General features: G+C 37.9%; 4 gene segments (V, D, J or C); all 4 read right to left on the bottom strand.

The window, feature by feature from the left end:
• Positions 1-1,574: 1,574 nt before the first annotated feature.
• On the bottom strand, positions 1,575-4,011 carry LOC125257193. The segment is given in 3 exon segments: positions 1,575-1,603; positions 3,347-3,754; positions 3,839-4,011. Coding segments are annotated over 3 exon segments (477 nt in total).
• Positions 4,012-4,507: 496 nt separating this feature from the next.
• LOC125257192 lies at positions 4,508-5,116 on the bottom strand. The segment is given in 2 exon segments: positions 4,508-4,968; positions 5,042-5,116. Coding segments are annotated over 2 exon segments (513 nt in total).
• Positions 5,117-8,893: 3,777 nt separating this feature from the next.
• Positions 8,894-9,647, bottom strand: LOC125257165. The segment is given in 2 exon segments: positions 8,894-9,322; positions 9,475-9,647. Coding segments are annotated over 2 exon segments (357 nt in total).
• Positions 9,648-10,308: 661 nt separating this feature from the next.
• Positions 10,309-11,797, bottom strand: LOC125256902. The segment is given in 2 exon segments: positions 10,309-11,491; positions 11,584-11,797. Coding segments are annotated over 2 exon segments (420 nt in total).
• Between the last annotated feature and the right edge of the window lie 1,151 nt (positions 11,798-12,948).

Genomic DNA, 12,948 nt, shown 5'->3' with positions numbered 1-12,948 from the left:
GGACTCACTGGCTGGAGCGGGCTCTGAAGTAGACTCACTGACTGGAACGGGCTCTGACGTGGACTCACTGACTGGAACGGGCTCTGACGTGGACTCACTAACTGGAGCGGGCTCTGAAGTGGACTCACTAACTGGAACAGGCTCTGAAGTGGACTCACTAACTGGAACGGGCTCTGAAGTAGACTCACTGACTGGAACGGGCTCTGGAGTGGACTCACTGACTGGAGCGGACTCCCTGGCTGGAGCGGACTCACTAACTGGAGCGGACTCACTGACTGGAGCGGGCTCTGAAGTAGACTCACTGACTGGAACGGGCTCTGAAGTGGACTCACTGACTGGAACGGGCTCTGACGTGGACTCACTAACGGGAGCGGGCTCTGAAGTGGACTCACTAACTGGAACAGGCTCTGAAGTGGACTCACTAACTGGAACGGGCTCTGAAGTAGACTCACTGACTGAAACGGGCTCTGGAGTGGACTCACTGACTGGAGCGGGCTCTGTAGTGGACTCACTGGCTGGAGCGGGCTCTGTAGTGGACTCACTGGCTGGAGCGGGCTCTGTAGTGGACTCACTGGCTGGAGCGGGCTCTGTAGTGGACTCACTGGCTGGAGCGGGCTCACAGGCTGGAGTGGGCTCTGTAGTGGACTCACTGGCTGGAGCGGGCTCTGTAGTGGACTCACTGGCTGGAGCGGGCTCTGTAGTGGACTCACTGGCTGGAGCGGGCTCTGTAGTGGACTCACTGGCTGGAGCGGGCTCTGTAGTGGACTCACTAACTGGAACCTTTACACTGGTGACGGCCTCCGTGCCCGAATGAGGATGACTCTGCGAAGCCCGTTCTCTCCGACGGCTGAGATAAGCGGCAAATCTCCAGAAGTCTACACTCCGTAGCCCCTCCATCTCACATTGGGGCAACGGCTCATCAAGGCAGCAATTAAAAAGGTCTTTCAAAGCCGCATCATTGTAACTCAGCCCCACCGCCATCGCCCAAAAGACCTTGGCAAAGCAGCCTACCTCCCATCCGTCTTGCCGTAGGGCCCTCAATGTCCGAAGTTGAGCCATCCGCTCCTTACCGTGGACCGGGAAAGGGATCCGGAACTCCATGCCGCTGGATCTATATTCGGGTGGTTCGTTCTGTCACGGGTGCACACAAGAACAAGATGGTAGATCCAAGTGCAGCATAAGTATTTATTGGGGAGTCCAGAACCGTAAATCCAAGACAGGCAAGAGGTCAAAATCCAGGTAATCAGTCCACAAAACAACAAGCCAGAGATACAAAACAGTGCACGTAACAAATACACAACGAACCACAACCAGGGACAGACACAACTGAGATTAAATAGACAAACACTAATTAACAAACACAAAACAGCTGGGTGCAATGATGAATGGTAATTAGTCCAGGGAGTGTATATGGGAAATGTAGTTCATGAAATGAGTGAAACAATGAGTCCGGGAAGGAGTGCCCTCTAGAGGCTGAAGGCACTCTCACAGGTGATCGTGACAAGTGTTCACTCTGAGAAGAGTCAGACTGAATCGTTTCATCCACAGTCTCTTTCAGACTCGATTAGATCATGTCAGATCTGGAGTTCCTCCTCTTCTGATACTTCAAGACAAAAGAGAAGCTTTATTTTGAATGAAGGTTTTTTTGGGTCTGGCTCATTACTGCTAATATTATTTCAAACAAATCTGTTGATCAGTGTTAAAATACAGGTGATTTCTAAGTGGTAATAAATAATTATTGGGTACATAGTGGTTTTTGTAATAATAAGTTAAAATAAACTGTGTCAGACAGTTTGTCACAGTAAGCTTTAAAACAAAATTATGAAACATATTTATGTTTCCAGCAAAAATTATCTCAAAATCTAAATTGTTTATATAGCAATACAAATTTACTTGTGATCAAAATGTATTGATTGCACGTTCATGTGTTCATAAAATTTTGTTTATAAAGTTTATAATGTTCATATGACTGTTTCTCTGAAAGTTTGAGCTAAATTGTCATATACAATATGCTAGTGCAGGTATATAACAATTAGTTCAAACTTTGACCTGTGGAGGGCAGTAATACACTTAGCAGCGTCTACACTCCCAGAATACTAATAGAGAAGAAGAAGAGAGCTCTTTCAAGATGAGCATTTGTGGTTAAAACCAGGACTTGACATTTACTTTTTTGTTCACCAGCCACTGTGGCTAGTGGTTTTCCAAAATTACCACTTTTGGCACTTTTGCCACTAAAATTACTACTTGATTTTGAGTCATTTTACTTGATTAGCTAGATTTAAAACCCTTTAAAACTTTCAAATGCAGACTGACCACCAAAATCAAGACAAGGGCACTTGGTATATCACCTGGTACAGGTGGGCAAGGGCTGGGTAATATGACCATAATATTAGTTTTTTTAACATAATAAAAGTTATTTTTGTTAGGCTAAAAAGAACAAAGAAGCAAATTAGCAAATTACAAATACAATAGTAAATTAAATAGCCTAAACTCTTTTTTTCAGATACAGTAAGTTTATTTAACATTTATTTTACATCTTTTGTTGATTAACGTTAATGACAGACAGGTATTTAATTGGGCTGCTGAATGCATGTAATATACTGACACATGTCCAGTTTTTACCAACCTGTTTACGTCCACTTAAGCCATAACTGACTGTATTCACGCAAGATACTCCACACGATGGGCATTTTGACATCTGTGTGTGCATGCATTTGACGCAAGGAGATCTGATCGCGCGCGCGACAGAGAGAGCGCTTTTGTTGCGTGTCATTCAACGCGATCCCGCCTTCACTAACTGCAAGTTAATCGATAATTTTGTGCTACGACAAGTTTGGCTACCTTTGATTAGGCTGTAGGCTGAAATTTTATTTTATTAAAACATATTTTATTTAACCCACCAAAGTGGCTAGTGGGAGTGGCTGAAATCTACCCACATTTAGCGGGTGTTAATGTCAAGCCCTGGTTAATAATATATAATTTAATTTAATTTTTTTAGAAAATAAGCGATGATTTCGCTAGATAAGACTCTTATTCCTCGTCTGGGATTGTGTAGAACGCTTTGAAGCTGCACTGAAACTGTAATTTTGACCTTCAACCGTCTGGAGGCCATTGAAGTCCACTATAAGGAGAATAATCCTGGAATGTTTTCATCAAAAACCTTAATTTCTTTTCGACTGAAGAAAGAAGGACATGAACATCTTGGATGACATGGGGGTGAGTAAATTATCAGGAAATTTTAATTTGAAAGTGAACTAATCCTTTAATTGTCTTGCTGTCAATGGAGGCCTCACTGAGCCATCGGATTTCATCAAAAATATCTTAATTTGTGGAATCTGCAGTTTACAGATTCTCTTGTAGTCTTTGTCTCTGTGTCTGCTTGTTCTCATTGGATTAAATACAGAAGGGTTTTTGTACAGAGTTACAGTGTTTCCTGTGACTGTGGGCCTCAGAGCACAGTAATACAGAGCAGAGTCTGATACTGCAGCAGAGGAGATAATCAGATCCATGTGGATTTGTTCCTTTTTTTCAACTTCAGCAGAGAATCTTGGATCTACATCAGATACATGAGGCTTTTTTTCAGTACTTAAGGTGGAAACAAGAAATTCAGGTTTTGATCTTCCATACTGACGGTACCAGAAGAGAGCATCTGAACCTCCAGGAGAGGAATAACTACAGGACAACTTAACATTTTGACCCTCATCAGCACCAACATCTGTTGTGTCTGGTTTGATGGTATTTCCAAAGACAGCAGCTGAAACAGAAGAGGAATGGGTTGATTTATAGAAAGATTTCTTTATAATCAGACAATGAATGAATGAATCAAAGAAATACACACCTGCTGAGACACAGAGCAGAATAAGTGAATGAAGATTCATTGTTCAAGTGTTCACTCTGAGAAGAGTCAGACTGAATCGTTTCATCCACAGTCTCTTTCAGACTCGATTAGATCATGTCAGATCTGTGAACTCTGAGTCCCTCCTCTCTGAGAACATCATGTCTATATTTCACACTTGAGGAACTGAAGAAAGAACCAATGACACTCATTTAAATGTTTTTTCTGTGTTGTAAAATGCATCTACTGTGTGATTCCATAATAAACACTACCTTAATTTTTTTTTGTGTCAGTAAGATTTTTTTAATGTCTTTGAATTAAGCCTCTCAGCATCATTACTCCAGTCTTCAGTGTCACATGATCCTTCAGAAATCATTCTAATATGATGATTTGCTGCTCAAGAAGCATTATTACTATTATCAATGTTGAAAACAGTTGTGCTGCTTAATATATTTGTGGAAACGGTGATGCATTTTTTTTTCAGGACACTAACGAACTAACACTAAATTTCAAACGAACAGCATTTATTTAAAATCAATTTTTTTTTTTTTTTTTTACAATGTAAATGTCACTTTAATGCATTGATATAATTTAATGCATCCTTGCTGAATAAAAGATAAAAGAAATCTGTTCTATTTTTCTTATCAAAACAGTATTACTCTACACAATGTATCACTGCTTATATAAATTTATTAATGATGATGATGATGCTGTTGTAACTAGAATATGATGATGTTGTAACAAAGAAGCACAGACTAAACCATCCGTGATCATGTTTTTGCTCCTGTGTTTTTGTATGTGGTTTGACTTCAGTTTTCTCACAGTGGGCTTCAGAGCACAGTAATACACAGCAGAGTCAGACACACGCAGATCCTTGATCGTCAGAGGAACTGTTGATGCAGATGTGTTGAGAACTGCATTAAATCTCTCCTTGAACTCTTCATCATTGTTGCTCGATCCAGAAAGTCTTATCAGCATGTATTTTGGTGATCCATTTGTCTTCTGTTGGTACCAGAGGAGATTTGGATACTGAGTGCTGGTTGCTTTGTAAGTGCAGTCAAGAGTGGCTGTTCCATCTTCAAAAGCTGTCATAACTGGTTTGGACTGTATTACATTGTCCTGTGCTGTGCATCCTGTACAGTCGGAAATAAATCAGTGTCCAAGAACATATTAACTTTATGATTAAAAAATCAAGAAAATGCTTACCAAGGATAAATGCTGTCACAAAAAGTGCATTACTGTAGCACATTGCCATCATTGCAGCGTTAAATGCATGCAAAATAAAAGAGATATTACCTAGAGACTTTTAAACACCTATGGTAGGTCTTGTTATTGCTTCCATCACTATACAAATACTAAACACAAAACCTGTGAGGAGTCATTAACATACAGACTTCCCTTATTGCCTCACTGTAGTTTGTCTTTTTATTCTCATATTATTTATTTTTTTACAACAACAATACTATCAACATTTGGGCTTGCTTTAAAGATATTTAAGCACATTCTTGGATTTTAAGTTAGGCCTAATTGTACCCCATTGTATGCCATTAAATATGGTGGAATATCTTGTTCAATAGGCTATTTTCGATTACACTTTATTTTAAGGTGATGTAGTTACATTGTACTTACTCAAATAAGTACTGAGTAATTTAAATTAACTACATGTACTTACTATAGAGTTATAGTTAGGGTTTGGTTTAGTGTTAGTTACATGTAATCATGCATAACTTACTGTTATTACATAGTAAGTACATGTAGTAACATGTAATAAGTCACCTTAAAATAAAGTGTTACCCTATTTTCTCTGTCTAGTAGTCTAATAGGCTAAATATTTTTCCTCGTTTATTTATTTATTTTTATTTTAGCCCTAAATCTTACTCTATTTAAAATATATTTGTCTAAGGTGTAGCAACCATCTGTGGTGTTTCTGCATGAGGGTTGAATGTGATTTAGTCACAGTGTGTCTCAGAGTATCAACACTGAGGATGACTTCAGGCCTCTGTTATATCACTGAATATGTTCTCCATTAGTCCAATGTCCATGTGCGTTATTCATACAGAGAAAATACAAAATTAGATCGCCATCATAGTTAAACCAACAGTTGTTGTAGGCTACTTCACTATGAGGCTATTAGGTTATTTTGAATATGAGGCGCAGCCTGTCACTTTGATTCCTAAGAGGATACTGCCATCTTGAGGTGAGTTCTGAACATACTAACTCGAATGATCACGTTGTCTTTTTAAAGGATTAGTTCACTTTCAAATAAAATTTTCCTGATAATTTACTCACCCCCATGTCATCCAAGATGTTCATGTCTTTCTTTCTTCAGTCGCAAAGAAATGAAGGTTTTTGATGAAAACATTCCAGGATTATTCTCCTTATAGTGGACTTCAATGGCCTCCAAACGTTTGAAGGTCAAAATCACAGTTTCAGTGCAGCTTCAAAGAGCTTTAAACGATACCAGACGAGGAATAAGGGTCTTATCTAGTGAAATCATCGGTCATTTTCTAAAAAAAATGTAAAAGTATATGCTTTATACAAATGATTGACTTGCACGTGCCTCCGCCAAAACAACACTTTCATATTCTTCGAAAAGCTTACGCTGAATGTCCTACGCCTTCCCTTATGGAACTTACGGAACAAACGCGGCAATTCCATTTTTTTGTAAGTAGAATAGGGAAGGCGTAGAACATACAGCGTAAGCTTTTTGAAGAATACGGAAAACGGAAGCACATGCAAGGCGATCATTTGTGTTTATAAAGCATATACAGTTACATTTTTTTGAAAATGAGCTATGGTTTCTCTAGATAAGACCCTTATTCCTCGTCTGGTATCGTTTAAAGCTCTTTGAAGCTGCACTGAAACTGTAATTTTGACCTTCAACCGTTTGGAGTCAATTAAAGTCCACTATAAGGAGAATAATCCTGGAATGTTTTCATCAAAAATCTTAATTTCTTTTCGACTAAAGAAAGAAAGACATGAACATCTTGGATGACATGGGGGCAGTGGTGTAGTCTACGTGATACACAGGTATACGTCGTATACCCACTAGGAAATGTCAAGGATTTCCGTATACCCACTTAAAAAAATGCGAGGATACGTAACCATCCAATACCACAATAAGATTTGTGGTTTGTTGCTTTTGACATGAAACAGTCTCATATTTCAAATTCTGCCCATTTTACTACGAAATAAAAAAACATAAATACCGTTTTGGCGCTCTTTAATGTGTCGTGACCGCTGTATCGCATCATCAGTTCAAAAGAAGCGGCAGCGTGAACTGATCCTCTCCTCTGCTTTAATACCAGTTACAGCGCAAAATAAACACAAATGAACTTCTGAAGGTATGTTAAAAGATACAGAACAACTTAATGAAATCCATATCATGTCTCTTGTATTCGCGTAATCAGTGTTTCAACCGCGGAAAGACGTTAAAGGTGCTATAGAGGATGTTTTGTTTTATACATTTTTGCAATATTACTTGAAACTGTCTTTACTAACTGATAAAAGACTATTTATTAGGTGCACTGAAAGGAATAATATTAATATACATCATCTGTGCACGAGGTAGGGCCTTAAAAACATCAGCCAATCGTTTGTGTGATCATCGCGTAAACGATTGGCCCTCTGGCTTGTCAATCACTGCCGTGACGTTCGAGATGTGTGCGCTCCAGTAACTTTCCACAGGCGCCGCATGCAATGTTTTTGTCAGGAGTAACAACTGCAGATTATGAGTTACCTGCGGTGAGTCCGACATAATGAATCCACTAACACGACACAGCGAATGCCGGTGGTAAACACTCGTGTTTCAATACTCGTGCACGAGTTTTGGGAGGCGTTCCCTCGAAATGAACTGTGAAGGAGGGGGGTTGTTCTTACGCATGTGCTCATTTCAAAAACTCACTAACAGTCTTTGGTTTCTCAGTCGACGAAAAGATCCTCTGTAGCACCTCTAACAGTTAAGTTACTTACCAAGTTTCCATCATCATCAGATTATGACACACAGTGGCCAACTTCTGAAATTACATCGTATTCATTAAATTATAAAGAGTTCTTTTCAGAGACAAAAGCTGAAATAATCTTTATCACTGTCTGACTCTAAAGGTTTGTTTTACTTTCTGTATAATGAAAGCAAATGTTTTTAAAATTGAATCATTCTTTACTGACTTTTCTTTGCACAGAGATATTTTGTCATGCTGAAATTGTAAAGGTCCCTCCAAAAAACTGCTGCAGCGAGACTAAAATGTTCCCTAGAATGTTATTAAGGAGAATCAACCAATCAGAGACCTCCTTATTGGTGACCTCAGAACAGAGAAGCTTCCCGATCAGACCAGTCAACCAGCGGAGATAAGAGAATGAACCCATTCAAATTCCTGATCTTAAGTTTACCTCGCTTGTGTGCGTTCATGTGAAAATACCACACAACTACACAAAGAAAAGATCAGACTGTTCTGAATCCTGTGATGTGTTTTTACTGACTCTGGGGTGAGCACAATCTCCTGATCACTTCAAACTCCCCTACAGTTATTGACAGAAATGATAAAGGCAATTTAGATAAAAGCATCTTCTAAATAAATACATATAAAAATTGAATAGTAAAGCCTATTACTTTAAAGAGATTTTTACATACTTTTGACTATATATAATTTGTGTGACTTTGGTTTGTTGAGAACTAGATTTGAGCATTTACAATAAGTTGTGTGTTTGGTCAGTGAAGAAGCTCAAGAGTTACAGCCAAAGCCATTAAAATAAACCCAACAATTAGTTGGATGCTGTTGGAAAGTCAGCAGAGCCATGAACTCAAGAGGAGCGGTGCTGAGAGGCACAGAAGAAGTACAGAGAGTCCTGTATTGAAAGAAAGTGGGATTTCAGCACCCCAACAAATGATGTTTAACTGATCTCCCTCTACTGGCTCCCCATTATTGCTGCATGATGACATTTAAGAAATTAAGAAAATATTTTAAGAATGTATTTGTTCATAAAAGGAACCACATGGAACGTGAATTATACATATATTGTTAATAGGCATAATTCAGCCTCACACAGGTGTTAGCACATATTTTATTACATTTGGGGCTGGATAGATTGTGGTTTTGATTGTGGTTTTCACTAGATCGGTTCAAAGTGAAAAGAGCTTCAGGTTTTTGTACGACGTGTTTCATATTTTGTATCACTGGGCTCCAACTCTTAGAGCACAATAATAGAGAGCTGAATCTGACAGACGTACATCAGTAATAGTGAGTTCAGTGGATGATTGTGATGCAGTCGACTGAAACCGACGATCAGAAGTGTGTGCGTAAGAACTATATGATCGAGCTCCTCTGTATAATAAATACTGAGGTTCTTTGTTTGGATATTGTCTGTACCAGTAAAGCAGAACATATTCACTATTTGTACTATATGAGCAGCTCATCTTGACAGTTTCTGTTTCTTTAGTGCTTTTTTCTCTCTCTTTATCTGGCTCAATGTTGTCTCCAGTCACCAAACCTGTGAACAATAAAAAAGTGATTTTTGATTTGTGAAGGCAAGGTTGACAAAATGATATTGCAAGAATATTTACTTTAAAAAAAAATGCTGTTTGATGCTTTAAAATAGTAATTGTTTATGTACAGAATTTTATTAATTAATAAATAACGCACCTGTTCCCACAATGAGAATCAGTATGAAGCATGTGTCCATGTTGAATCAGATCAGATCAGTTCTCTGTTGAGGCTCTCAGTGCTTGAGCTGTAAGTCACTGCAGATCAGTCACAAACACACACAGGAACTTCCTCCTCGCTGAACTTCCTGCTGCTGTTTATGAATTTCATTTAAGTAATACGACCCTATCTTCTTTTATTATATAAGATTTAAAACTGCAATATCTCCATGTGAATGTGTCTGAACACTGCCATCCTGTGGCATACATGTACCAGTAGTGACGTCAACTGAACTTAGTTAAGGTTTTTATCTGAAGAAATTATTTGTTAAAGGGCAAATGTTACTTAACTACCCATCTAGGGCTGGGGAGCCAGTAAGAAAAAAATAAGAAAATAAATAAAAATAACTAAAAAGAAAGAAAACCTTGGAGAGAGAACCAGAGAACCAATCCAACCTCCTGTCCCAGAGTCAACCCAAACACCACTACTCTCAAAATAAGTATTAAACATGTAAGGAGCAAAGACTTCAGGGGAGAGCAAACAAATCCAAACTACCTAACCCAAGAACATTTATAAGTTAGAAAAAGATAATCCACAAATAAAGTACATAAAACTTCCCTCTCTCTCTATAGCCATAACCAGGAGAAAAAGGGAAGTACAAACAAAAATGTCACCTTCCCCCTACATTCCCTTAAATCAAAAACAACATAAAATACCAACAAACACAGATAACAAGACATAAACACAGTCAAAAGATGTTAAGCAACTTCAGTTCTGTTTCTGTTAAAGAAGACAACAAAATCCTGAGTTCACTTACTCAGAAATAGATCAATACAAACAACAAATAAATCTGGGAAAAAGGAGGAAGTATTTGCCCTGGCAGAAGGAAGTCTCTCTCTCTTCTCTACAGATCCACCATGTCTTAAATTCCTACTCCTTCCTATCATCATCTGATCCCCCACATCACCGGATTGAACACAGCTGACTGGAACACCGGTCTCGTGATGAGAAAGAGAGAGAAAGAGAGAGAAAGAGCAAACAAAACCACACCCAACACACATACATAATTATGAACACATTGAATATGTCCTCAGACGTAACAGCAAACTACAGCTACAGTGTTTGGTTTTTCCTGTGAGATGTTTGTTTTCTGTGTCATTTTTTGCAATCCTGTGGCTGTAGTTTGCCCTTTAACAAATAATTTCATCAGATAAATACCTTAACCAAGTTTAATGTTCAATCAAACTAATCTTATAAGTTAATTAATAGAACAACAGGTGAACACTAGAGAACTAGATCAGATCACATAAAACACAACGAACAAAACATAATCCTGACACTTGTAGGATCATTAAATATATATTTAAATCCTAGTCTCCAGATATCATTTTTTGCCACTACTGTATATTGCACATGACAATAATTTGAGATGTTTTATAGTTTGTTGTATTAAAGGGCAGTTTATAGGGATTTAATAACTCTAATTGAATAATGTAAATCTTTCACATTGCCACACAAATTCACACCTTAAAATTAAAAGAAAAGAAATCTGTATCTACCTTTTGATTTATTACCTGTGATTTAGCCTATTCATTGATTCTGTTACTTTCTGACAAAATGCTGTGATTGTCAGTTCCTGTTTCTTTCTATCTGTGTTCGTCCGTGTCTCTGTGTAACAGGTTTTTGTATAGATCTGATGTGTTTCCTGTGACTGTGGGCCTCAGAGCACAGTAATACACAGCAGAGTCAGACACACGCAGATCCTTGATCTTCAGAGGAACTGAATTTGATGAAAGTTCAGAGTGAAATCTCTCCTGGAACTCAGTGCCATTTTCTCCAACTCCAAACTTGTCTCTCCTCAGGATGTATTTAGGAAAGTCATTTGCTCTCTGGATGTACCAGAATAAATCTTCTCCTACTGAATCTGTTTTATATTTACACTGTAATGTCACTGATCTTCCTTCAGCTTCAGTCACATGTTTGTCTGGCTGATCAACTGTGTCCTCTGATCTGCACTCTGTGAAGGTTTAACAATATTTCATGTACAGTACGATACAAAATATGACCAACTTGCATGAATATGAAGCTGTATTAAATGAAAATTCATACCAAGAATGAAGAGTGTGAAGAGAAATATATTCCTCAACTTGTGTGACATGACTGCTGAATAAACCTTGAAGTTCAGATAAATCAGCAGTGGGAGAATTTTACTTTTAGTATTATAATAATGATGATCCAAGGAGGAGCTTGTGGATACCCAATAAAGCTTCAGTATTGTCAAAGGAAATAATGAGTAACTACTGCCCTCTTATGGTTAACTGCAAGTATTGCATAACTGAAACAGTCAAATCTCATAGAGTTCAATGTAAATTAATAAAGATATTGTTTTCAAAATTATGGGATGTTCTAAAGGGACTGGTGAACAAAAGGATCATTCATACTGCCACACAAATTCTTTGTGTTTTTGCATTAGATTCATTACATATTTTAGCTTCCTTTTCATCACTATCTCTGTGTTTCTCTCATTGTATCAGGTTTTTGTACAGTGTTCTTGTGTTTCCTGTGACTGTGGGCCTCAGAGCACAGTAATACAGACCAGAGTCTGATACTGCAGCAGAGGAGATGATCAGATACATGTGATTTTGTTCCTTTTTTTCAACTTCAGCAGTGAATCTTGGATCTACATCAGACGGAGCTTTTTTTGCACTTCCAAGGATGAGTACAAGAAATTCAGGTTTTGATCTTCCATACTGACGGTACCAGAAGAGATAATCTTGAGCTCCAGAGGCAGAAAAACTACAGGATAATGTAACACTTGAACCCTCCTCAGCAAAAACATCTGTTTTGTTCGGTTTGATGACATTTCCAAATACAGCAGCTGAAATAGAAAAGATTTGTATGTTTTTAGTGGGATGTTTTTAATAAATTTTTAATAAAATAATTTTAATAATTAAACAAATAACTTACCTGCAGAGACACAGAGCAGAATAAGTGAATGAAGATTCATTGTTCAAGTGTTCACTCTGAGAAGAGTCAGACTGAATCGTTTCATCCACAGTCTCTTTCAGACACGATTAGATCATGTCAGATCTGTGAACTCTGAGTCCCTCCTCTCTGAGAACATCATGTCTATATTTCACACTTGAGGAACTGAAGAAAGAGCCAATCACACTCACTGTTTTCTCTTGTTTTCTCTGTGCTGTGTTTTGTGTGTGATTTTGAAATATGTTTTATATAGGAAATATATTCATGAAATTCTATAATATAAAATTCGCCTTTCAGTTTCCACTGCATTTACAAGGAATTCTATATTTGAAAAGTTTAAGAAATATTAATTTTTACTTTGGTTATTTAATTTTCCAACCCTAACATGATATTACATATATTGTGCTTATTTTCTGTATTAAATCAAATTATATCAAGCAGCATTAGGAAAAAACTGTCTCCCTTTCATGAATTTGAATTGAATTGGTC

Source organism: Megalobrama amblycephala, linkage group LG21 (genome assembly GCF_018812025.1).
Source record: "Megalobrama amblycephala isolate DHTTF-2021 linkage group LG21, ASM1881202v1, whole genome shotgun sequence".
In the NCBI taxonomy this organism is placed as follows: Eukaryota; Metazoa; Chordata; class Actinopteri; order Cypriniformes; family Xenocyprididae; genus Megalobrama; species Megalobrama amblycephala.
This window is presented reverse-complemented; position numbering and strand designations above follow the sequence as displayed.